Raw genomic sequence first — 26196 nt, 5'->3', positions numbered from 1 at the left:
TTGACTTGAGTAAGAGAGAGAAAAAGAGAGAGAGAGAGAGAGAAAGAGAGAGAGAGAGACATCAGTTGGTTGCCACCCACACATTCCCCAATCAGGGATTGAACCTGCAACCCAGGTATGTGTCCTGACTGGAAATAGAACCCACAATCTTCTGGTATATGAGACGACACTGGGCCACCCAGCTGGGACTGTCTTTGCTATGTTTTGCTTTGCTTTTGTTTCTTAAAGAAACCTCTAGAGAGCAATAATGAGTAATACATGTTATGGACAGGAACAAATTTAAAGGACCTTTTGTCACGGACCAAATGTTACCATAGATACTTTGGACAGAACCAAAAGTCCTGCTGTAATCAAGTTCAATAAAAGTTTTCCTGTGTTTTCTTCAGTAAGTTTTATAATTATACATTTACATTATAAATGATATATATCTTGAGTTGTTTTGAAGGCACAGTGTGAAGAAAGTGCTGAATTTCATATTTTTCATTTAATATCCAGTTTTAACAGCAACATTTTAAAAGAGACTTTTATTTCCCTATTGAATTACAACTGACTATATAAGAGTGGCTCTCTTTCTGCAATAAATATGCCAACTTTTGGCTAAGAGGATGAAGGAGGCCAAAGGAAAACACCACAGGCAGATTGCCAAGAGACTTAGGCTGTCTTCTCCTGACAGCTTCTACCTCTAAGTCTGGATCCAGTCAAAAATGAGGTTTTCTAAAAGTAACAGATAAACAAGAACAAACAAACAAAGAAGAGTGGGTCTCTCTCTGAACTTATTATTCTTTTAAAGCAGTTTTATAATATCTCTTGAAATCTGTAATGTGAAGTCCTGCAACTTCATTCTTTTAAGACAGTGTTTTGGCTATTCTAATATCTGTCCATTTCCATAAAATTTTTAGAATTAGTTTTTTAATTTCTCCAAAATGGCCTATAGGGTTGAATGGGATACATTGAATCAGATCAATTTAGGGGTAATTACCATCTAATAAGTATTAAGCCTTTATTTGTGAGCTTTGTATATTATATATATTTTTTCCATTTATTTGGGTTTTAATTTCACACATAAATGTTTTGCAAGTTTCAGATCTGTACATTTTAATATAATTTATTCCTAAGTACTTTATTATATTTAATGTTATTGTAGGTTGAATTTTTAGGTAATGTAATTTTCTAAGAGCTTGTTAATTGTATACAGAGATACAATTCATATTATTTATTGACCTTTCACCCTACAATTTAGCTTAAATCCACTTAGTTTTAGCACTTTTCTTCATGTTCCTAGGAATTTTCTATGTATACATTCATATCATCTGAGACTAAATATAGTGCCTTCCTGCCTTCCTGCCTTCCTTCCTTCCTTCCCTCCCTCATTCTTTCCCGTTCTTCCTTCCCTTTTTTCTTTCTTTCTTTTGCATTCACTAGATTGGACATCTAGCACAATATTTAAAAGATGTGGAGAGAGCCAGTATCCTTGCATTCTTCCCAATCCTATGAAGAGAGCACTGAGTATTTCACCATAAATATGATGGTAGCTGTAGATATTTTTTGGTAAATATATTTAATCAGTTTGAAATGGTTGCTGAGAGTTTTTATTATAAAAGGGAGTTAGATTTTGTAAAAATTTTTTATGCCTCTATTGTGATGATTACATAATTTGTCTCCTCATTTATTGCATGGGACAAAATGTTTTTTTTTCCATAAGATGGCTCTAATGGCACTTGTCTTTAATTTCGTTTAAAATAATTTTGTTAGAGTGTATTGTGACAGCTGTCATATCAAAATTGATGAATTTTTGTGTAGCCATTTTAATATTGAGGATGGAAGAAAATTAGCAACATTTTCAGCATATTATGCTTTATTTTTTCAAGGAAGGTAAAAATGCAACTGAAATGCAAAGTGTATGGAGAAGGTGCTGTCACTGATCAAATGTGTCAAAAGTGGTTTGTGAAGTTTTATACTGGAGATTTCTTACTAGAGGATGCTCCATGGTCTGGCAGACCAGTTGAAGTTGACAGCGATCAAATCAAGACATTGAGAACAGTGTTATACCATGCAGGAGATAGCCAACATACACAACATATCCAAATCAATAAAGTTATTGGTGAAAATAAAAATGTCTTTTATGTTAAGGAGAAAATGAAATGGACTTTTTAGCCTACCCAATATTTGGTACTTTTATGCATTGACCTTTTATTATTCTATTGCATGATAAGAGAAAGAAAAGGCAGTTCACTCTGGCCACCATGAGAGAAAAAATTACTTTTCTTTTTTCTTCAGAATAAGGAGGCATGAATATAGAGCAGATGACTTTTATGTCCCCAACCATTTTGAAAGAGGATAGATATTTTATAATGTTTATTCTGGTTCAGTGACAGCTCTCAATTTTTATTTTTCAATTTAATTGTAGTGCACAGCTCATTTATTATTATTACATATTTATTGTCATTGTTGTTATTGCTAACATTTGAGTGATTACTGTATACCTAGATCTTTTCTAAGAATTATATATATATACAGAGAATTATATATGAGTCTATACACATATATATACATACACAAAATCTTTATAAAAACTATGCAAGGCAGGTACCATTATATTCAATTATAGGTAAAGAAACTGTGGCACACAGAAGTTACATAATTTTCCTAAGGCTAACAGCTAATAAATGATAGAGGCAGGATTTGAACTTAAGCAGTTTTACTCCAAAGTTCATATTGTATTTTGTTCAATAGTTTAATGCACTCTATAATACGATGAAGAGTTAAATTTATTGTACCAAAAATAAAATTTTAATCTGAGCTACTTAAAATGTAAAATAAAATAAACTCACATTTTATACGAAATAGTAGCTCCAGGTTGATGTAAAATTATAGCACTGCATAAATTATAGTAGTAGTATAAAATTATAATTTATAATGTAAGTGTAACAGTACAAATTGCAGTCTTGGGATGCACAGAGTTTACTGAGATACAATGACACATGAAACACCTACCTCTGTCGTTAACAGTTATCCGAGCAGGAATATTGCCAAGAGTTGTAGAGCAAGCTGTCATTACCTATGAGAGCAGAGATCTCGGAGAAGATGTAATCAAATAAAATATCAGAAGAAAGCCAGGACAACAACATAGGAGGAGCAATAGAGTCTTGGAGGTCAAAACAAGTAGTTACACACTGCATTTAACAAAGAAAAATAAATCTTATCTTAAGACAGAACCTGGATGGTCTTTAGTGGACTTTGATTGCTTTGGACTCTGTTTTAATTTCGATGAAACTACAGGGACACTGTGGGCAAAAGTCTGCTCTGTAGTGATTAAAGCAATAACAAACTGCAGTTAAAAAAATAATTGTACTAATAACACATATAAATAAATATCATTGCAATGTATTTGCGCATATACACATGTGCATATAATAATGAATTTAGAGACACGGAAGTATACAAATAGCCTGTACCTGATAAGGACATGCTTATACCAAGGACATCCATTCCAAATTTTCTTTTATAGTCTTCATTTCAAACCGCCTAAGTCGTTTCTATGAACCTTTTAAATTTCCTGGGACTTTTGGTTGTTCCAAGTGCAAACAGAGTTTCCATAGGCAGCAACTCACACAAAAATTGAAAGAAAAAGTTTTTGTCAGATATTCGGCAGAAATAGAGGCTTTAGGTACACTGTGGAATTCCCCAATAAATCGTAAGTTTAGGGTTATGTGGCTGACTTCAATTCTCATCATTTTTTTAGAACTTTTATCCATCTCCATCCTCTACTCTTAACCCTCCTGAAGACTGGCTCAGGGATCAATAAACATCTTAACATTAAACATTTCAGAATTGCATCCACTCATGTTTCTGTTTTGTTTCCCCTTGGCAGGGGGTTTTATATCATAAAATGTAAAGAATATTTTCTATATGTGCACAAAGGAGATTTTAAAAATTTTAAGTTCAATAAAAAGGTTCAAAACGTCAGCAATAAAATATTGCTTTCAACATAAATAGTGACATAATAAAACAAACTAGAATGTGTGTTTGAATTAAAAAAAGTTACTCGGAAGATAATATCTTGAATTCTATTTCAAGAAAATTGCGTTTTCAAAAGTTTATAACCAGATTTCACTTTGGTAATAGTTGGCAATGCTGTTTTGAAAACCATTTCAGAATGGCTCCTAAAGCAATTCCAAATGGCAGTCCTGCTATAGTAACAATTCTATTAAGATCAAGAACATTGAATTTCTTTTTAGACCCTGAAATTCTGGGCAGCACTGGAATAAAAAAAAAAAAATCACCTACAATCTCCTTTTATCTTACAAAGGAATATTTTTACTACAAATTTTAATATAACAGTTAAGATATGTACCCAAAATCATCAATCTGATGTGTATAAGAAAAAACATACTGTGTCTCTAATCTATTGTCAATTAACATAATTCATAAACAATGCTGGAAGGAGGATGCACTCAGCATACAATTGGTACAAATCCCGTTGCTTTCACTGATAGTGCTACAATACTTTCAGCTGAATGAGAAAAAGTTTAAAGGCATAAATCAAGATAAGGCAATCACCTGACAAAGAATTACAAAAAGGTCCCATCCCTTTTTCTTAGTGAATGCTGTGACACAGTGATTTTCTACTGAAGATAACAGGTAAAATGATGTGTCATCAGTATCAACTAGCAAAACTATTTGGTTCAATATTTTATACTGTTAACAAAAAGCTTACAGAGAAAAGGCAAATCTGAAGTGTTCCATATGATCAAAACAAGTTTGGATCAGCAGAGAAAAACACATTTGAAAGACATTTCATAGAGTTTATTCCTAGAGATAAACAATATACATCAGAAAGGAGTGAACTGTTGCTCTTGTTTGTCCAACCAGATACAGAGCTACTTTCTGAATAAGAAGATTCTTATCCAGTATGTTACTTAAAGGCATAGCTTTTAGAAAAATCATCCACCATTGAAAACTTAACATACTTCTTCATATGGTAGCTTCATACAAGTAGAGTTAAATACTTCCTTATGAAGAAGAGGCCAGCAGGGCAGCTGTCCGCATATCCCGCACTTCCATGCAAATTCCAAAGTTGCAAATAAATCCCACCACTAAGATGTCAACCTCACTGAGAGCCACTCGGCTGATAGTCTTGCTGTGACAAATTTGCAACAGCAGACATGGCAAACCCCTACATTGGATATACATTTTCTCACTTCATTCTACCAAAAATAGCCAGAAGGCGGGGTAAAATGACTTGGAAGCATCCATGAGTAGAAAGGGCCCAAATGGCTTGGATATGCAGCATCAGGAAAAAAAGAAACAAACAAACAAAAACATAGTTACATAAAGTTTCAAAATAGGGCACATACCATGAAGGGATAAGGGACACCTGGAATTAAAGCCTTCATTTATATTTACTAATTTTCTACCTTTTTACCAACCTGCTGGCAATTTTGAAAACTTCAACCCCACAACCCAAATCTTCCTTTCTTTGTCCTCTTTTTCTTTGTTTCTTTCCAATGTGCATTATAGGAATATTTGAATGTTACCATTGCTTATATTACTTTTTATTATTTTGCAATGCTCAATGATCCAAAATAATATATATTACATATATATTTTTAATAATACTTGGTTGGACCCTGACTGGTGTTGCTCAGTTGGTTGGGTGTTGTTCTGCAAAGTGAAAGGTCACCAGTTCAATTCCCAATAAGGGCACACGCCTGGATTGCAGGTTCCGTCCCGGTAGGCGTGCATGTGAAAGGCAACCAACTGATGTTTCTATCCTTCTCTTTCTCTCTCCCTTCTCCTCTCTCTAAAAATAAGCAAATGAATTTTAAAAATAGTAATACAGGGGTGTACAAAAATAGGTTTATAGTTTTAATGCAAATAAATAATACAATAATAATACAAGGATAAACTGTTTCATGTACTCACAGCTGTAAATGTACTTTTGCCCACCCATGTGTACATAAAGTATATTTTCAATGCTTAATGAGTCATAATTATATTTTACTGTAATATTGGATATTCAAAATATATAGAAAAATTAGTATTACAAAGTCATAACAAGTATAGTGGGATTTAAATAATGGGTTTATTAAGAAATAAAACTTGTTTTCTGATACCTACACTCTTATAATAACATCCACCTGACCTTTTCTTCTCCCCTTCTCTAGTTACCCATTTTTCAGCATGCAAACAAAGTTCATCACTTTGCATCAGGATTGGATGGAGAGTTGACATAGTAAGCTGTGGTTATACTTGAATTCAGCTGAAGAAGGTAGTGTATGAGAAACCTAAGACTATGAAAGAGGACTTATTGTGCTGTTCAGGAAGCAACAAATCTGTGAGTGTTGCTACAGAGGCTACAAGTCGGTCATCCAAAACTGCTCAATGCAAAATCTAGCAACTATACACACCCTGAAGAAAAATGCTTTATGAGGCTGCATATATAATTTAGACTTTTAGCATTTTTGTACATAATTTCATGGAATGTGGAATCAATGTAACATTATTAAATATGGTTCTGTTTTATTTACAACATAACTTCAAAAACATTTTTCTCCTAGGAATACTAAAACATGAGGCACCATTTAGATTTAAAGTTATATTCCACAAATAAAAACATAAATGATTATGAATAAGATTTTTTTTTAATTCACCACAAACTTCACCTGGGAAAAATATGTTTTGTAATACCTAAGACTGTTACCAGAATACAACAGAATTCTTTCAGAGGGAGTCAGAAAGTTATGAGGTATTAAGAGGTAGAGCTTATCAATCTTCTCTTTGAAAGTGCATGTCCCTTCCCCACACCGACCTCATACATAAGTATACATTTTAGAAAAGGAGGTCATGTTAGAAAAGAGTGAGCTGAACGTGGTAAGTCTGGTTTAAAGAATTAATAACTTGCATTAAACTAGGTTTTTTTTTAACATTTATCAGTGATTACGGGTGATACTGAATTCATGACAAGAAACCCAAGGCTCTGTATTAGAAAACTTTTTCTTTCAGTATATCCAGAGGTAGGATGGAAAACACCATGAACTAATAAATTCTTAACACAGGAGGTTTGAGAGTACATCTGGCTTCAAATACTTGATGAGAAAATGCTTGAACTAATTTTAATGTTAAATAAGTCAAATTGTATTCAAATATTCTAATTCTGATACAACATTTGTGGTGCATCACCAATAAAACAGGCAGCTGAAAACATCAGATAATAGATACTTGTGTAAAATACTTATGGGTAATTACGTAGCTAGATTCTCATTTAAGTATACATAAAAACATGACATGTAGGTGAGACCAGACATGATAAAGAATCTCATTGTGTTTCCTTTGTTAGAAATTGTCCTTTCAGAAGGTTCAGTAGTATGCTCAGTATTATGAGTTGAAATCTCTTCAGAAGCTATGATTTTAAATTTTCTTCAAAAATGGTTGTGATAAAGGACTCTCTTATTTTCATTCAATAGCCTCTACAATTGAACATGGCTCAAATACCTTTCCTTGTTGACATGGGATGTTCTATAAAAAGTTGTTTTGCTGTATTGATTTTTTCATGAAAATTTTGTGCTTGTGGTATAGACTTAGAAAGAGAAGTGTTTTCTGTTCAAAAAGCATGCTGGGAGAAGAATTAGCAGTGAGGTCTAAGAAATTCTAAATAACGTTTTTAAAAAACAAAGCAAGTCTTATTGAACATGTTAGATAAACCAGCTTAGATAAAGCAATAATAATTCTTCAAAAGGAAAGGATAAATAAATGGTCTAAGATTTAAAAATTTAAGACTGCCATCCTAAGAACAATCTCAGAAAACAAGCACAGTAATATGTATTGGATCCAAATTTTTAAAGCTAGAGTTAGAACACTAAACTGGTGGTAGTGTTCTGGAATAAATGGAATACTGCTTGTCATATACAAATGTAGCCTACAATAGTAGTACCTAGGATCACAGATTTGCAGACACTCTCTCACACTTAGACCCACACTTACAAAAATATACCAGATAAAATGCAAAATATCCAAGAAAATATTTTTGGGAAAAGGAAACATTATATTGACATACCATCTCATGTCCATATACAAACCATTTCTCTGCAGTATTCTATATGATTTCACTAAGACCGATGTAGCATTTAATAATGAGTATGAAATATTATTAGTATTAGGATTGGGAATTATTATGTAATCAGTATAAATGATTAGTGCTGCAACTATCAAACACATTCCAAGAAGTATTGGGATCTCCAGAAATTACATTATCTACATGTCATTATTCTCCTACATACGGCTGTTATGCCACCCTTTCTTCTGCATCACGAAAATCTGGAAATGCCCTCTAAAATGTATTTAGAAAAAAATGAGAAAAATGGGTACAATTTTACATGATTAATATTTTTTTTAAATTAGCCACATTTTTTTTCTGAGTTTTTATTCATATTTATAAAATTGGCAAAAGGGATCTCTAACTTACCCACTTCAGGGAATTGTTAAGAGATCAAATGGATAGTATATGTAAAAGTAACTTGAAAATGCCATATATAAGAGCCACATAAGCATTTGAACTTGCTGTTGTAAACTGGACTGTCAGGGGAAGGCAGGTAAGATTTAAAGAAAAGAATATTCCACCAGGAATAAGGAGACCTAGACTTAAATTCTAGCTCTGCCCCAGAATAGCTGTGAAATCTTCGCACAAGGCATGCACTCCTCCTAGATTTCCATTGCTTACCTATAAAATGTGAAATATTCAAACGAACTATTCAAAATAATGTAAATAAGAGTTTGAGCTCTTTTTCCCAGCACGCCAGAGTTGGTGCCAGACCCTTTTTTCCCTCAAGATTTTTTTCAGTAGAACAGGTACTTAAAATCAAAGGACCCTGCAGCTGTTTCCCATGCTATGTGTTCATCTTTAAAGATTTTAATCACACATTATTGGGGGTAGTCAAGGAGAGAGCAACTTAACAAGCTTTAGTGCACACTTAATTAAATGATAAATGGTATCAAAGTTAACTTTGAACAAATTCTATTTCCGTTAAATTAAAAAATATATCAATCTTTCCTAATCCTTAGACATTAAGATGCATTTCTAACACACATTATAAAACCCACTATCCATACCTGAAAAGGCTGCCTGCTGGAAATGTTGAGGTGTTTCTTCACCCATCTGTTGCCTTGATTCCCAAATATTTGCCACAGCAGCTTCCCCCTTATATTGCTCCAGATTCTCTGGTAGATGGCCAGCCTGTGAATGTGTTTCCCAAACATGTGGTAATGGAAGCGGAAGGAGCAGCTGTCTGTACCAGTGGCACTAAGGATCGGGCTGAGTAAGGCAGCTGTGTTCTGGAAAACTTGTGGCTCCGAAGATTCTATGTAGAGACAGTGTCCTTGAGCTGTGCCCAAAGTATTATCCTTCATTGGCCCTGTATTAAGTGTTGAAGTTGGACCCTGGTTTCTGGTCCAGTCAAAATCATTGTCTGTATCTTGTTCCCAGTTACAGACTCCATTTTCAAAGTTGCACTGTAGTTCAGGTGCTGAAATTGGCATTAAATAATAGCAAAAGATAATTAAGGACAAAAATAACTATGACTAAGAATGCTAGTTGATATTTTACTCCTGCCAAAGTAAGCAATTTTAATCTAAAAATTCACAAAGTTTTAAAAAGAGTAAATAAATCCTAGGCAATACAAAAATAATATTTTATGGGATAGAGGTGGAATTATTTTGACCATTGCTTTCCAAACAGCTTTTATACTTTATGCCCATCCCTTCTCCATTTCTTTTACCATAACTCTAGGCAAATGATCTCAACTCAACATCTAGCTCTCTGCAACATACTTTGGCTCAGTGGATTTAAACCTTAGCTGAAAGTTTCAATCCAGTGACCATTTAAAAAAACAACAACAAACAAACACCAAAGCGCATGATTCATCTCCAAAAATATGGTCCAAATGATATAGCCAACCATCAGGATATCTTATCAGCTCCCTTGATGACTCTAACACACAGAGATGAGCAGAGTCATATTTTAATAGGTATCAATCTTTTGAAGTCATTTGGGATACATGGTAAAACTGATATGAGTACTGGTTTGATGCAGACAGGGTGAAGCCCAGGAATCCACGTTTTCAACAAGTACTCAGGGTGATTATGAAGCCGATATCTTCCAGATCTCACCCTGACAAACTCTTCTCTTCGTCTCCAACCCACCCCAGTTCCAAGTGTCCCTTTCACACTCATGCCAGAATGACCGTCCTTTAATGACAGTTTATCATTTTCCTTCTCCATTCAAAATCTTTTAATATACACTCATTTAACCTAAACTTAAATCTAAACTCCTTTATCCTTCAAACTTCACCTTTCCCAAATTAAGTTAACTTCCTGCTTGTGTTTCCCCTTTGCAAGCACCATCTTCCCAACATTCCCTTAAACAATTCATCCTTTTCCCATGTCTATGATGAATGTGATGCTGTGTCTTGCTGATTCTTAGCTGTGTCTCCTCAGTGGTAACTTTCTTCTCACTGGATTGTAGCTCCTTTGATCTAGAGGTTTTAAATGTCTGATGCCCTCGGTCACCAGAAGTCAACACACTTACAGAAAATTGACTAGTCTCTTATAAATTATTCTACCTAAATTTCTAGGATAACACAGGAACATATCATTTTTCAAGAGATGAGAATTTTGTCAACACCAAGTATTTGGTCAGAATAAATGGGACAGAATGTATATTTGACATTATTTGGGCAGAAGGAACAGGATTTAGAATTAATGACTAGTTCCACATTTTAGATTCATTTACATAATTTAATAATTTTGTAAAATAAATAACAGCTGTCCTTTATGCATCTTAGTATAACTGTACTTGGCATCAAAGGTGGACAAATACTCAAACAATAAATAAAAGCGTATGTGAATAAATGCAGCCAGGCAAGAACAAATCATCTGTATCTGAAAACCAAAGAACAGGAGCTTAGACCCAATGAAGGGAACCAAATGAGTAAATGTCAAATGGAAGGTGAGCTTTCATTTGCTATTTCCTCACTTGTGACTAATCAAGCCCGGCTGTGACGTGAACTGGGGACCCATGGCATACTCTCCAGGTGTCAGTTATTGGCTGTAGAGCAGAAGGAGAATGCCAAGCTGCTGAGTTTTTTTATATAAAACCAACAGATTTGTATATTGCCTGTCTTCATACTGACTGCATGTTCAAACTTCATTTCAAATGAGAATATGTGTAGCTCTGTCTGCCCTTAAAAAAAAAAATAGGACCCTAAACATACTTCTGGAAATACAGAAAGTATTTGGGGTTGCTATTGTATTCTGTGTAATAAATTAATATGTCTAGATGGAAGGCTGTGAAACTGATAGCCTAATGCCACTACTATTTGCTTTCACTAATATTTAGTCACAAGCAATATATTGTTATTATAGCTGTACTGCGATAATCTCATTTTATGAAGTTAATACTAACAAGTTTGATAACAATTTGCTTACTTTTAGCAAGAGATCAAACATTTTTTTTAAGAATGATATCTGGAGACCTTGAAAAAGATGAAAAGGCTTTCTGAATTTGCAAAAAATAAATCAGATGTAGGACAAAGAAGATTTCTTATAATAGCCATTGTCAAAAGCATCAATTTTTTTTATATCCACACAAAATAAGTTGTGTAATGAAATCTGACTATATCAAAATTACATGTGTAAAACTCTCTACAATGATTTATATGGAAATTTCCTAATATAGTGTTTCCTATGATGTACCCAACATTTTATGGCTTTATTTTGGTTTAGAATTGGCCCCCTAACTTAATAGACACATAGCTTGAATTGTAAGTATTGTTGCTAATTCTGGGAAGGAAAAGATATAATTTTTTTCAATTAAAAAATATAACCACAACTACTAGCTTCTGATTCACTTTCAGGAGCAAGTGCATTAGGTACTATCTGCAGCTAAGTTTATTAAATTGCAAGATATACACAATCATTAGATACACAAACTTTTTGGTGATTTAAACCACAAACTCAGACTGATTTTTGACACCTTACTCTCTGCTCCCTATAGCCAAAATATCATCAAATGTCTTCCTAAATATTTCCCCAAACTTCAGTCCCTCTATCTCCATCCTTATCACTGTGACGAGCTGCCAACTCCTCTCCTGCTGACTACTCAATGGCTTCCTAATGGATCTCCTGATCTCAGTCTTCTCTAATCCATTCATTACAGGCTATATCCACAGTGATATTTTCAAATATGCCAGTTTGATTACATTAGCTTCCTTCTTAAAAGCCCTCAAATGAGAAACAACTTCCTTAATATGGATGAAAAAACCTGTGAATCTGCCCTCCCCTTACATTTCTATGCTCATGTTGCAGCCTATTTCTCCCTTCCCCTTGCACTAGCTACACGTTAGCTCTCTCCCATCTGCCAGGCTGTCATAGAGTGGCGGTTTTGCATGCATTCTTTGACTTATTATTTTTCAGATCTCAGCTAATTCACCACCTCTAAGAAGTCCAATGCCGTTATTATGAAATGTTACATCACCCCATCTGTAAGTCCTGTTAAAGCTGCAATTTTATATTTATTTATTAAATATTTGAATAATATCTTTCCTCAATTAGGCTTTAAGTTTTATAGGATAGGGACTCTGTGTAGTCATATCAACATTATATTCCAGTACTTAGTTTATAAATCTAAATAATAAATACTAATGGCTTGACTAGTTGGTTAATGATATCACACAAAACATTCATCAACCTTGGAACAATGATTAGTGTCTTTGGCTTGATTGGCTAGAAAACAGTAAACTTAAGATTATCACTATCAAAATGAGTAAGAAGGACAAAAAAAAAAAATACTTACCACAGTCAGCCTCATCAGTATAGTCTCCACAATCATCCACCAGATCACATAACTGCAGCTTTTCTATGCAAGCCTTAGTGTGTCCACACCAGAAATGATCTGGCCCTTCACAGCTCTTCGCGGGGAGGGGAAGGGCACAGTTTTCAAAATTGATGTCATCAATAGCTGAGATCCCATCATAAATGCCAAGACTGACTTTTTCTAGTGACAAATGGAAGGGTCGAGTAAGGCACCCAAGCTGAATGGTTGCCTGTGACCACTGATTGCCCTGGTTATATAATACTCTCCAGAGCACTGTGGAGTCATTGGATTTTTCCACGTGGAGCTGGAGCACAGCTGCTCCCACTGATGGGCCATAGTTATAAAACCTGAAGAAGAGTAAACAGAAGAAATGAAAATGATTTATAGGCTAGACTACATATTTAACTTTTAGACTCTTTCACTCAGTCAACAATTAATAATTAGTTATCATAATGGACAGCTTTATTTTTGCAGTAATTGTGGCTGTCCATTTGCAAAGCTTATCTGCTATGGTGCATACTCTGACTCTCAGGACCCAAGGCGCCTTTCTCAAGGAGTTCAGTGGAGAACAGAAGAAGCAGTGCTAATTGAATTATAATCCATTGTTGGAGGGAAAGAGTTCCTTTCATTTTTAAAAAGGAACAAAACAATCACTGATAATGAGCTCTTAAGTAAAATACTAATTGCCTGGATCTAATGCAATAGGTATTTCCAAAGCAAAAGCAGGGCAAATCATAATGCTTAGGAAATGCAGGAGTGTGCCTGCAACCACCAGGCTACTAGGGTAATTGACCATTGTTTTTAATATTTACCAGAAAGAAAGCATGCATCCTGTTCCTGTCTGGCTGAAAGTTGGGCTCTGGAGTTTAGCAACTTGTGACAAGCTGCTGCTTTTCTTCAGAATGAACATAAAATGCCCTATTGGTGTACAAAACAAATCATAAGTTAACCTATTGGATTATAAATTGGGACATCTGTCTCTTAACTTTATACTAAATAACTTTCATGTCCAACTAAAATTAAGACCATACAGCAATTAAACATCTATAAAAATGTTAGTAAAATTTGCTCTATAAATATTAAACTAAGATTTACACTGAGGTCTAATTGATGCCAAAACAATTGGTAATTTTAGTTAATTTAGTAAAAAATACAGCTATATGCCATCCCCACCATCCATAAAGGGATGATTCCATGCAGACAACATAACTGATAATGTCCAAATGTCCTACTATTTGTTGCAGTAACGTAGAATGTTACCTGCTTCTCTTTCTCTACTTATATCTGACCAAAGGTGAACTGAAGTCATTACCAAAGAGCCTCTGCTTACTTCTTACCTTGAGCAGTATTGTGAGTATGATCACAAGGTGGAGCCTGTTGCTCAAAATTGGCAAGAAGGCTACTTCTAGAGCTCCATATCCAGTCAAAATGGTCTCCACTAATTGCTTCAAACCAGTCACAGCTATTTGCTTCGAAGTCACATCTGGAAACTGAAGAGCAAGAATGTGTGATTTAGGTTGGCTCTCCGAAGTGTTCACACACTTTACAAAGTAGAGTTCAATGGAAATCACCTTGTTAGGCTACTCTAAGTACATCAAGGGGGAAAAATATCTATTCTGATCTGAAAAAAAATAAACTGGAGTTGTAATTATCATACTGGGAATTAAGTCATAATTATCAATTTTTAAAATTCAATATTTTTCCAAACATTCTTTCTAAAAAGCAATATCATTCAGCCATATTGCTTATAGAATTTCCAAGGTCTGCCTAATTTATTCTGATACTCATGCTGGTTTCTCTGCTGCTATTATATTACCTGGAAGGCTGAACTATTTCTACAAAGCATTTTATATGAAACCATGTAGCAGCTACTTCTAAAAAAATTTTGTATTTCAAAAATGTAGATCCATTACATTTAATGAATGTTCACCTATGGTTTTTATAGAACTTACTATTTCCTAAAGCATTATATGTATTGCCTAATTTTTGCAGAAAATAATAATTTGACACACTTTCCAGGTAAATATGCAGAAAAATCAGTTAAATTCCAGGAGGAAGAGAAGGGGACGAAGAGAAAAGGAAAAAAGAGAAGTTATATTAATAGCAGTAGAGTATCACAGCTAATATTCAGTGTCTACTCTATGTAATAGTTCCTATACTACTGAATGTTTTATCTAGATCTAACTTTCACAATAGACCTATGGGAGAAGGTATTATTATTAATATAATTATTTTACAGAGGAAGAAAGGTGAGGTTTAGGCAAGTTATTAACTTAACCAAGGTCATATATTTAGGAAGTTGTAGAGAGGTATAGTATTCCCTCATTTATCGCGGGTATTACATTCTAGACCCGCCCACGATAGGTGAAAATCCATGAAGTAGGAACCTTACGTTTATTTCAGTATTTATATACATTTTAAGTCTTTATAAACCCTTCCCACACACTTATAAACTGTTCCAGTCCCTTATTAACCTTTCCAACTCCCTTACTAACCATTTCCACACTTTTATAAACACTACTTATGTTCTTAAACATATTCTATACTCTTAAACCTACGTAACTTTAACAACATACCATACATATATGGTACTGTAAAATCCTGCGATATAGTGAAAAATCCACTATAAATAATTAAATATAATATTTTTAAAAATCTCATGATACGGTGAGGCCGTGATAAGTGAACTGCGATATAGCAAAGGACTACCATATTAGAATACAAATATTCTGACTCCTACTCTAACATTCTTTCTGGAACTGTTGACAATAATTGAAAATACCATTAGATTATGCCAAAAAGGCATAATCTAAATTTGCTAAGTGTGGATGTTCAGCTGTTACTTTATATCATAATGTAAAATGTGATTTGCTCCCACTGATGATTATTATATTGGAATTCTTGTTCACTGGCTATTTTTATGGAAGCATATAGTGATAAACTCCACAGATGTTTCCTTGTAAGTTAAGAAGTAAGTAGTAAGTGTAAATAATAGAAGTATAAAGTAAATCATTCAATTAATAGTAATGATTTTTTGAACAATTATTATGTGCCAGGCACTGTGCTGTATGTTTTATACAAGATCATATATAACCTAAACATTTATGATTATAGCACATGCTCTGTAAGTAGATTTTAAATATATAATAATTGTAAGTCCACTAGACTGATTCTCTTTTTTTCTTTTACATTTTTATTTTTTCTCTAGATTTTATGACCCTCTTGGTGCATGTAGAAAAAAAGTTAATGGAGTATTCTGGTATATTGGCTTAAGTTAATTGAGGTTGTGCTTTATTTGATTAATCAAAGGTTACTACAAGCTTCAAATGCATTAACATTATACATCCTATTGTAGAACATGCTCTTTACTAATAGCATTTCTTTGAGTTTTAGCCTTTTCCATGCATTCAAATGATTATACATTTGGATTTATGGTAAGGATGAAGTAAGTGAACTCTAGATTTTTTCAGTAGTTAGGGGAAGCCGGGGTGCTTGGTGGGGGCAAATGTAGCTCAGTCCCAGGTTTGGAAAACCACTGAGAGCATGGCGGTACACGGGACCCACTCCACACACCGGTTTTCCCGTGGGGAACCAGGTCTGCATTTTTTAATGGCTTAAAAGCTTGCTTTCTGCTAAAAGACTCCCTCATCCTGGGCTGAGAGCAACAGATGTTCAGCGTGTAATCTTGAAGCAGTTTCCTAGGGTCTATCCTGGGCTGATTTTCAAGGACAGGATGTGGCCAGATCAGTTATCCTTATCATCCATGCATGTGTAACATTCTTTTCTCTGTTATATAAAAGTAATAATCAGATAAGGCAATAATTGGGCTAATGATTCATAACTTTCTTGGATGTAATCTACCTAAAGAGTTAATAAAAGCCTGTTCAGGCAGGGGCAAACTTTGCTTTCTCTTTTAGTGAGTGGCCAGTTTTGTCCCCTGTTCTCCACAGGATTCTTGCAGTCCGTGTGCATTTATTCATTTCATCCACAACACTGTGGACACTGCTGGTTAGAGGTCCACATCAAGTAGTTATACTCATTAATTATTTGAAACATAATATATAATACTTGGAAGGAGAGCATTTGCAAAGTATCATGCAATTAAAAGATGTCTGCATACATTGAAATAAAGAAACCTTTTAAAGAAATGCTAATGCATAAATAACTAAATAATATTTTGCATTCAAAATGATTAAATTTGAAATAAGAATAATTAATTATATTAATTTACATATGGTTTTAAGGGTCTCCTGTGGTCTGACTAATAAACATACTGCTGAAAGACAATTCTGCATGGGTTTCTCATGTTTCTGCATGTGTTATAAGTTGATCTATTAATTGTTCCTTTGTTCTAGACCATCCCTTTGAGGCTATTTAAACAACAAAGAGTCATGAATATAGAGAGGGTGACTTTATCTACAACCAAGAGCATTATTATAATACAATAAAAATAATGTCTTCTTTTTAAGCAAAGCTCACACAAGTTTGTTTGAAGCCACTTATAAAAGATTTGTTGATCATAACTCAGGTTTTCTTTGCTATTATGCAAGCCCACTTCATATTTACATAAACCTGGATCCCTTTATGTTGCCCCTGGGACTTATAGTATAAGAAGTACCAAGGAAAACATGATGTTCATGTTGTTTGCTATACCATTTGTAACAAAGTCTTTTGCCTCTGACCCAGGAGTCTCACCTCTTCTGCCAACATTCATACATTCATAAAACAATAGCAAGTTAACTTGTTTGCTTATAAAGGTTTAGAAATTTTACAGTTCTGACACATATATTACATTAAATATTATGTGTATAGTACTCACCATGAAGGAGCTTAAATCCAGTGTGGGAAATTTATAAGCATATAGGTAATTATGGTAGAGTAATAATAACCATGTACTTATTCATTCTATCCTGGCTGGTTTGGCTCAGTGGATTGAGCGTCGGCCTGCGAGCTAAGTGTCGCTGGTTCGATCTTCCAGTCAGGGCACATCAGAGAAGAAAAACTCTGACTCCAAAAAACCTCTGCTGCCTTGCGGCATACCTCTTCAGGGGAAAGGCTAAGGGAGTAAACCCCGACAGAAAATCCAGAGCCGGAGTCCCTAAGGCGGTTTGACATTGTAGTCAACACCGGCAACTCCTGCAGCGCACCTGAAGCCAAGCTGTATTGACTCCGTCTTTCCCTTGGACCCTTCAGCTGCGAAGAGAGGGGGGGTCTGCTGCATGGGCAACAGCAGACCCTCCATATCACCCTGCCCAGGCTCTGTAGCTTCAGCTTCACTGGAGAGGACACTCCAGCGTCATCGCAAGATGTCGATTCAACACGGGAGGAGACAGATACCGTGTCACTCCCGAGTCGGACTGCACAGCCATTCTCGGCGGTGCAGATAGACTCTTAATAAGCTACACCATCGTCTCTCGAGACGGACGGCTGCCGACAACTTATTCATTCATTTTATCTTCATTCACTTAGCAAATATTTATTGAAAAGGTATATGCTTGGCATGGGTAGAGGGTCTAAGAACACAGAGATGAAGGAAAAAAGGGGGGAAAAAAACAAAACTAAATCTCTGCTCTCAGAGAGTTTAATTAATAGGAGTGAGGAAGTTTGGGACACTAGGGGAAATAGTGAAAAAATAAGATAAGTATGATATATATTTTAATGATAGTAGGGTTAAAAAGAAAAATAATTTAAAGAAGAAAATAGTGTTTTAAAGGGTTGAAAATGTATAGAGGTGATCAACAAAGCCTTCATCGAAAAGTTGGCAATTGGATAAACTCTTGAAGGAAGTGGGTGAGGAAGCAAGGAATGTGGCTATGTAGGTAAAGAACATTCAACCCAAAGGGAATAGCAAAGGCAAGATCCTTGAAGCAAGAGTGTGCCTCTCATGTTCCAGAAATATTACAGATCAGGATATCTCCAGAACAGTGAATAAAGGAAAGTAATAGATGAAATGAGAGAGGTCACTTTAAGTTTTTGGCCTCAATTTTGAGTGATTTTAGAAACAATTGGGATGTTCCAAGCAAAGAAATGACAAAATCTGACTTACTATGATTATGCTGCCTATTATATTGACAAAATGCAGATTTGGGGTAGAGTGAGCAAGGAAATATGCAGGAGGATATTGCAACAATCTAGACCAAAAAATGATAATGACCTGGGCCAAAGTAGCAATGAAGTTAAGGATGAGGCATTCTGGATATATGTTTAAGGTAAACATGATAGGACTAACTGACATCAGAAAAACAAATAAGTCAATATGATTTCAAAGTCTTACCCTGAGCATTTAACACAATGGAGGTACTATGAAATGGAGAGCACTGGGAAAAAGCAGGTTTTGGGTGCAGGAGGGAATCAGGACTTAAGTTTTGGACAGGTTGTATTTGAGATTCATTTTAGGTATTCAAGTGATTGTGTCAAGGAGAGAGCTGGATATATGAGTCTGAAGTTCAAGTGAAAAGTCCAGGCTAAAGATTTATATCAGAAAATAACTAGAGTGGCAAGAATATGGCATAAAAATGGGAAAATTTCAATAGAGTAGTTTCTGGTATCATAGAAGCCAAGTCAAATAAGTATTTTAAGGGGCAGGGTAGTGCTCTCCATGTCAAATGCTGATGATGGGTCAGGTGAAGATTGAGAATAGACCATCGGTAATTTTGAAGAGACAATTTCTGTTGAACAGTGATAGCAAGGCCCTGATTAAACTGAGTTAAGAAGAAATTCAGAAGAGAAAAGTTAAAGACAGTGAACAAAGTTAATTATTTAGGTGACTATGTTTTGTAAAAGAAAGGAGAAAAATGCTGTGATAGCTGAAGAAGAAGTGGGATCAAGATTTGTTTAAGATATAAAACATAAAAACAGGTTTTTAAACTGACAAAGATCTGGCAGAGTGGGAATGCTGCTGTAGCAATGTTGGTGAGAAAGCAATCAGAGATGCGTTGCAAAAAAGAGAAAGATTTGACCTTTGTGAGGAACATAATAATTTATCCACAGTAAAGGAGAAAAGGTACAGTTTACAAATAGAAGAGGTGTCAGAGCTTATGAAAGTCTTTTTCTGGTTTCTTCTATTTCCCGGTGAAATGGGATGTATGATCTTATTTGAGAAAAAGGGTACAAAAGGAGAAGACAGATGTTGAAGAAGACTGGAGAAAATTATATGTTGTGTATTGAAGACAGTGGGTGGTGGAATGGAGTGGAGAAATATAATGTGTTTCCTGGACAGTACTAAGAACCCATGTAGGGCAGTGATCATCAATTTAAAATGAGAATAGATTATACAATTTTGTTTTCTTTGCCAACTACATTCAGCTGCACAGATTCTAACTCTATGTGGGCTGAGAGCCACATTTAATCAATTTGTGCTTTAGTGACTGGCATATCAAAAGAAAAAAAAAAAAAAGCAAAGTGGTTGAAGGTCAGCATGAGGCAGTCATTACAATATTAGACCATAGAATTTAAACTGCATAAGAAAACAAGTGAGTATATGGTGGAATGAGGAACACTGGAGCATTGGTATGATCTAGATTGTAGATATTGGTAGCATTGATACATTGTTGAAATTATGGGATTAAAGGAAGGGAGCTAGAAAAATAGGAAGTGGTGGTCAGACAATCGGATGTTAGAACTAGAGAGGTTCCAGTTATTGCTTGAAAAAAAATCTCTACCTTTCATGAAAAAGGAAAGATTGTTTACAGGGTGGAACTAAAAAGCCAGATGGCAGAATCAATAGTGTAGATGGCAGAAGCAAGGACCCAAGTCTTGAAACCTAGTCAAGAAACTCCACCTGAAGTTTGCACAGCTAAATTTCAAAACTGCTTTGGACCAGTAACTCCATTTTACCTTCCATTTTTCTACCCACTTTTAACCAAAAAGTCAGTTGTTATACTATGGCTATCTCATCATTGTATGTTAAGAATGTTGGACATGTAGGGGCACCAAATATTCCCTGTAAAAAGTTTCAATATGTAAGTATGTAAGGGCTTTAAATGTTCTTTGTAAGAAGTAGCAAGGACTTGCTAAAAGGCCTTGGAAAAAGGAATGTAAAAAGGAGTGTTATAGCAATTAGCGATTTACAAGCTAAAAGCACCTCAGCCTCTATCACCTTCCATTTACTTGTGTCTGGTTTATAATATTTGTGAAGGTTGTGCTTTGCAGAATGTCTAGCCCTTTGAAAATAGATTGCTTCGCAGGGAGTTCGTCCCTGGATGAAGAGCTATGCTGCCGTCGGAGATAACCTTATAGCCTTGCGAATTTCTGTTCCTGTTACTGCCAAGACATTCCTGCATTCTGCCCAGCCCCTCTTCCTAAGGCTGTTTCCTGCCAAAGAAGAAACAGAGAGACTGCACGAGTATAAAAACCCGGCGTTTAGACTCCATTGTAGGTTGGATCATGTTAAAGACCAGCTCAGGGTCTGCCCAACTCCTGGCCATTATTAAAATCCTTTGCTTAACTTTATACACCATTTCAGAGTGTTCAGTCTCGCCTATGTAGCCATAACAGAGGAAGATAACTTTTCTTTAATTTCACAGGTCAACAGACATAAGGAAGGGTACTCAGGAATTGCACTTTACCTAAACCTGACTAGATAATTTTGGTGATTATTCTAAACTCCTGAAGTGAAGAAATTTAGTTGAGCATTTTGACTTTTTATCATGATTATATTATAGTACAATAAGATCCTTGGAAATGTTAGGAGAAGGTGAATGCATTTTGTGTATTACAGAAATCTTGGGGGCCACAGATTGAACAGTAAAAGGCAGAATTCTAACATAGCCCCTATGATCTCCATCCTTTGCTGTTAAAACTGTGTTATGTCATGTTATATGGCAAATGAATTTTGCAGCTATAACCAAGGTTACTAATCAGGTGACTGTAAGATATGGTGATAGTTAGGTAAGCCAAACCTAATGAATAAGTCCTTTAGAAGAAGAAATTTTTCTCCAAAGCATGGTAGAAGAATTCAGAGAGACTGAAAAATGTAAGAAAGTTATGACACTCCATTACTCCATTACTGGCCTAAAATAGCAAAGTTCTTCCCTCCATTATTTCCCCATCGCTTTTATCCTGCTTAATTTTTTCTACAACCTATATCCCCTTCTAAAAGAGTATGTCATTTACTCATTTATTATAGTTTCAGTCTCTCCAAGCTCCAAGAAGAGAAGAATATCTATCTGTTTTACATATTGTGAGATAGTAGATAATGTCTAGCCCATAGCAGGCACTCAAAACACACTTGTTACAAGTGTCTGTGAACTTTCTCTTTCCAAAATAAATTTTCTGTTTCTCATTTTTCCTCAATTTTTGGTTCTCTTACTGAGTTGGCACTCCAGTAAAATCCTAATTACCAGCCCATCAAACCCTAGCCTTTAAATATGTTAACCTTTGCCACAATTCACTAATTGTGGGTGTCTCCTTAGGTTCAATATTTGACCTTTATAATTTGTTATTTATAATTATTAATTATCTCAAAGGAAAGTTAATTAAGTATGCATACTTCATCTCGAATGGAAAGTTTCAAGTGGTGTCATCAATGTCAGTTTTAGCTAAAAACACTGGATCTTATTCTACACTTTTGTTTCAGCAAACCCCACCCAATATCAAAGCTTCAATCACTTTATTTCTGTCAATGAATCCAATAATTATTTCTTCAACCCACTGTTCTCTTGTTAGTTCCACAAACGTCTAAAATTTAGATAATAATGATCTCTCTCCCAACTCTGCTCCCCTCCTCTCACCCACTCTATATCCTGTAACTCAAGATAAAAACTGAGAAGTATTACTTAAAACAGTACTTTTTCCTTTCTTCTAAATTCATCGAGTATTTTTTACTCTTTAGGTTCAATATTTTTTAATTTTTTTATTATAATGTATATCTATGTGCCAGTTCAGTCCAAAATTCTTTACTCCAAAATTCTCCTTTTCAAAATCATTACTTACATATTTTCCCCTTCAATTCATTCTACCCACTGTAACCAGGGTGTAAAAAATTAAAGAATTAAAAAATTCAAACTTGTTTTGCAACTGTTTAAAAATTCTTAAATGGCTTCCACATTATTTAATATAATGTCCAAAATCTTTAACATAGTTAAGCTTATCCCAAATGATCTCCATGCATCCATTGTCTTTATACTCAAACTACCTTTATTGTTTCAGTTTCTTTAATAAATCAAAGACACTTTACCCCTCATCCATCTCAATGGCCTACCACAGTCTGTTTCTTCTCTTCAAACACACCATTTACTTTAGCCAAGCTATTCACATTCATTTTATGAGACCAGCATTATCCTAATTCCAAAACCAGATAAAGATACTACAAAGAAAGAATATAATAGGCCAATATCCCTGATGGACAAACATGCTAAAATCATCAAAAACATATTAGCAAACCAAATACAGCAATGCATCAGAAAGATTAAGTGGGATTTATTCTGGGAATGCAAGGTTGGTACAACATTTGCAAATCAGTAAATGTGATTCATCACATAAACAAAATAAAGGACAAAAACCACATGATCATATCAATAATTCAGAGAAAGCATTTGATTTAATCCAGCACCCATTTATGATAAAAACTCTCAGCAAAGTGGGTCCAGAGGGAACATGCCAAAATGTAATAAACATCATATATGACAAATCCACTGTCAGCATCATACTCAACAGGCAAAAACTACAAACATTACCTTTAAGATCAGGATGTCTGCTTTCACCTCTTTTTTTCCTTTTTTTTATTTTTATTTATTAATTGTTTTTTTATTATATTTGTCCCACTTTTTCCCCCATTGCTCCCCCCCTACCCAGTCTATCTCTTCTCCCACAGTCAATCACCACCCTGTTGTCCATGTCTATGGGTCATTTATACTAGTTCCCTTCCCCTACTTGCCCCCTTCTCTACCTGGTAACTATTAGTCTGCTCCTTGTTTACATGCCTCTGGTTCAATTTTACTCATTTGTTTGTGTTGTTCATTAGTTTCCTGTATTAGGTGATATCATATGGTTTTTTTTTTTTTTCATTGCCTGGCTTATTTCGCTAAGCATAATTCTCTCTAGTTTCATCCATGCTGTCGCAAATGGCAGGAGTTCCTTCTTTCTTACTGCTGCGTAGTATTCCATTGTGTAAATGTACCAAAGTTTTTTGATCCACTCATCTATTGATGGGCATTTAGGCTGTTTCCAGCACTTGGTTATTGTAAATAGTTCTGCTATGAACATAGGGGTGCATAGGTCTTTTTGAATTGGTATTTCAAGATTCTTCTAGTATAATCCTAGAAATGGAATTGCTGGGCCAAAAGGCAGTTCCATTTTTAGTTTTTTGAGGTAATTCCATACTGTCTTCCATAGTGGCTCCACCAGTCTGCATTCCCACCAGTAGTGCACCAGGGTTCCCTTTTCTCTACATCCTCACCAGCACTTGTTTGTTGACATGTTGATGATGGCCATTCTGACTGGTGTGAGGTTGTATCTCATTGTGGATTTTATTTGCATCTCTCTAAAGGCTAGTGATGTTGAGCATTCTTTCATATGCCTATGAACCCTCTGTATTTCCTCCTTGGAAAAATGTTTGTTCAGGTCCTTTGCCCATTTTTTAATTGGGTTTCTCTTTCTTCTTGGTGTTGAGATGTGTAAGTTCTTTATATATTTTGGACATCAATCCCTTGTCTCAGGTATCATTGGAAAATATTTTCCCCCATATAGTTGATTCCCTTTTCATCTTGCTGGTGTTTTCTTTTGCTGAGCAAAAACTCTTTAGCTTGATGTAATCTCATTTGTTTATTCTTTCCTTTATTTCCCTTGGGTTAGAAAATGCATTGGCAAAAATATTGCTATGTGGGATATCTGAAATTTTTCTGCCTATGTTTTCCTCTAGGACTTTTATGGTGTCATGGCTTACATTTAAGTCTTTTATCCATCTTGAACTTATTCTGGTGTAGGGCATAAGTTGGTGGTCTAGTTTCTTTCTTATTTTTTTTTTGCATATCCCTGTCCAGTTCTCCCAGCACCATTTGTTGAAGAGGCTCTTTTCATTTCATTTTATGTTCCTTCTCCCTTTGTCAAATATTAGTTGACCATATAGACCTGGGTTTATTTCTGGGTTCTCTATTCTGTTCCATTGATCTATATGTCTGTTCTTGTGCCAGTACCAGACTGCTTTGACTACCCACCTCTTATTCAACATAGTACTGGAAGTCCTAGCCACATAAACCAGACAAGAAAAAGAAATAAAAAGTATCCAACTTCGAAAGGAAGGAGTAAAACCATCATTATTTCCAAATGACATGATACTGTATGTAAAAAAAAACTCTAAGGATGCCACCAAGAAACTACTAGAACTGATAAATGAATTCAGCGAAGTAGCAGGATACAAAGTTAATATCCAGAAATAAGTTGCATTTTTATATGCCAATAATGAATTAACAGAAAGGGAAATTAAGAAAATAATCCCATTCACAATTGTAACAAAAAGAATAAAATACATAGGAATAAACCTAACCAAGGATGTAAAACACTTTACTTGGAAAATTACAAGACACTGAAGAAATGAATAGAAGATAAAAATAAGTAGAAGCATATGCCATGTCCACGGATAGGAATAATTAACATCATTAAAATGTCCATACTACTCATAGCGATCTATAGAGTCAACACAATTTTTATCAAGATTCCAATGACATATTTCACAGAACTAGAAAAAATATTTCAAAAAATTATATAGAACCACAAAAGGCCCTGCATAGCAACAGCAATTGTGGAAAGAAGAACAAAGTTGGAGGTATCACACTACCTAATGTCAAACCATAATATAAGGCCATAGCAATCAAAACATCATAGTACTGGCATAAAAACAGATACATAGATCAGGGGCCCCAATCCCTGGGCTGTGAACCATACAGATCCATGCCTGTTAGAAACTGGGCTGCACAGCAGAAGGTGAGCAGTGGGTGAGCAGGTGAGCAGTGCTCCCCATCACTCCCATTACCACTTGAGACCAATTCCCCTACCCTGAGTCCATGAAAAAACTGTCTTCTATGAAACTGGTCCCTAGTGCCAAAAATGTTGGAGACCTCTGACATAAGTCAATGGAACAGAATAAAGAGCCAATAATAAACCCACACTATTATAGTAAATTAATATTTGACAAAGGAGGCAAAAACATACAATGGGCTAAAGACAGTCAATCAATAAATGGTGTTGGAAACACTGGACAGATACCTGCAGGAAAATGAAACTAGACCACCTTCTTACACCACACACAAGAATAAATTCAAAATGGATCAAATACTTAAATGTTAGACCTGAAACCATAAAAACTGTAGAAGAAAACATATGCAACAAAA

The 26196-nt window shown here is 35.0% G+C and overlaps 1 protein-coding gene across 1 annotated transcript in view; it reads right to left on the bottom strand.

The window, feature by feature from the left end:
• MALRD1 (MAM and LDL receptor class A domain containing 1) overlaps nt 1-26196 on the bottom strand; it is a 622346-nt gene that overhangs the window by 455389 nt on the left and 140761 nt on the right. Inside the window, 4 exon segments of the mRNA XM_090268028.1 lie at nt 9109-9521; nt 12848-13215; nt 13681-13786; nt 14206-14358. Of these exon segments, the coding sequence (XP_090124154.1) occupies nt 9109-9521; nt 12848-13215; nt 13681-13786; nt 14206-14358 (1040 nt within the window).

The sequence above is a fragment of the Furipterus horrens genome, unplaced genomic scaffold (genome assembly GCF_987537825.1).
Source record: "Furipterus horrens unplaced genomic scaffold, mFurHor1.1.pri manual_scaffold_2, whole genome shotgun sequence".
Lineage (NCBI taxonomy): Eukaryota > Metazoa > Chordata > Mammalia > Chiroptera > Furipteridae > Furipterus > Furipterus horrens.
Note: the sequence above shows the minus strand (reverse complement) of the source record. Positions and strands in the feature narration are given on the sequence as shown.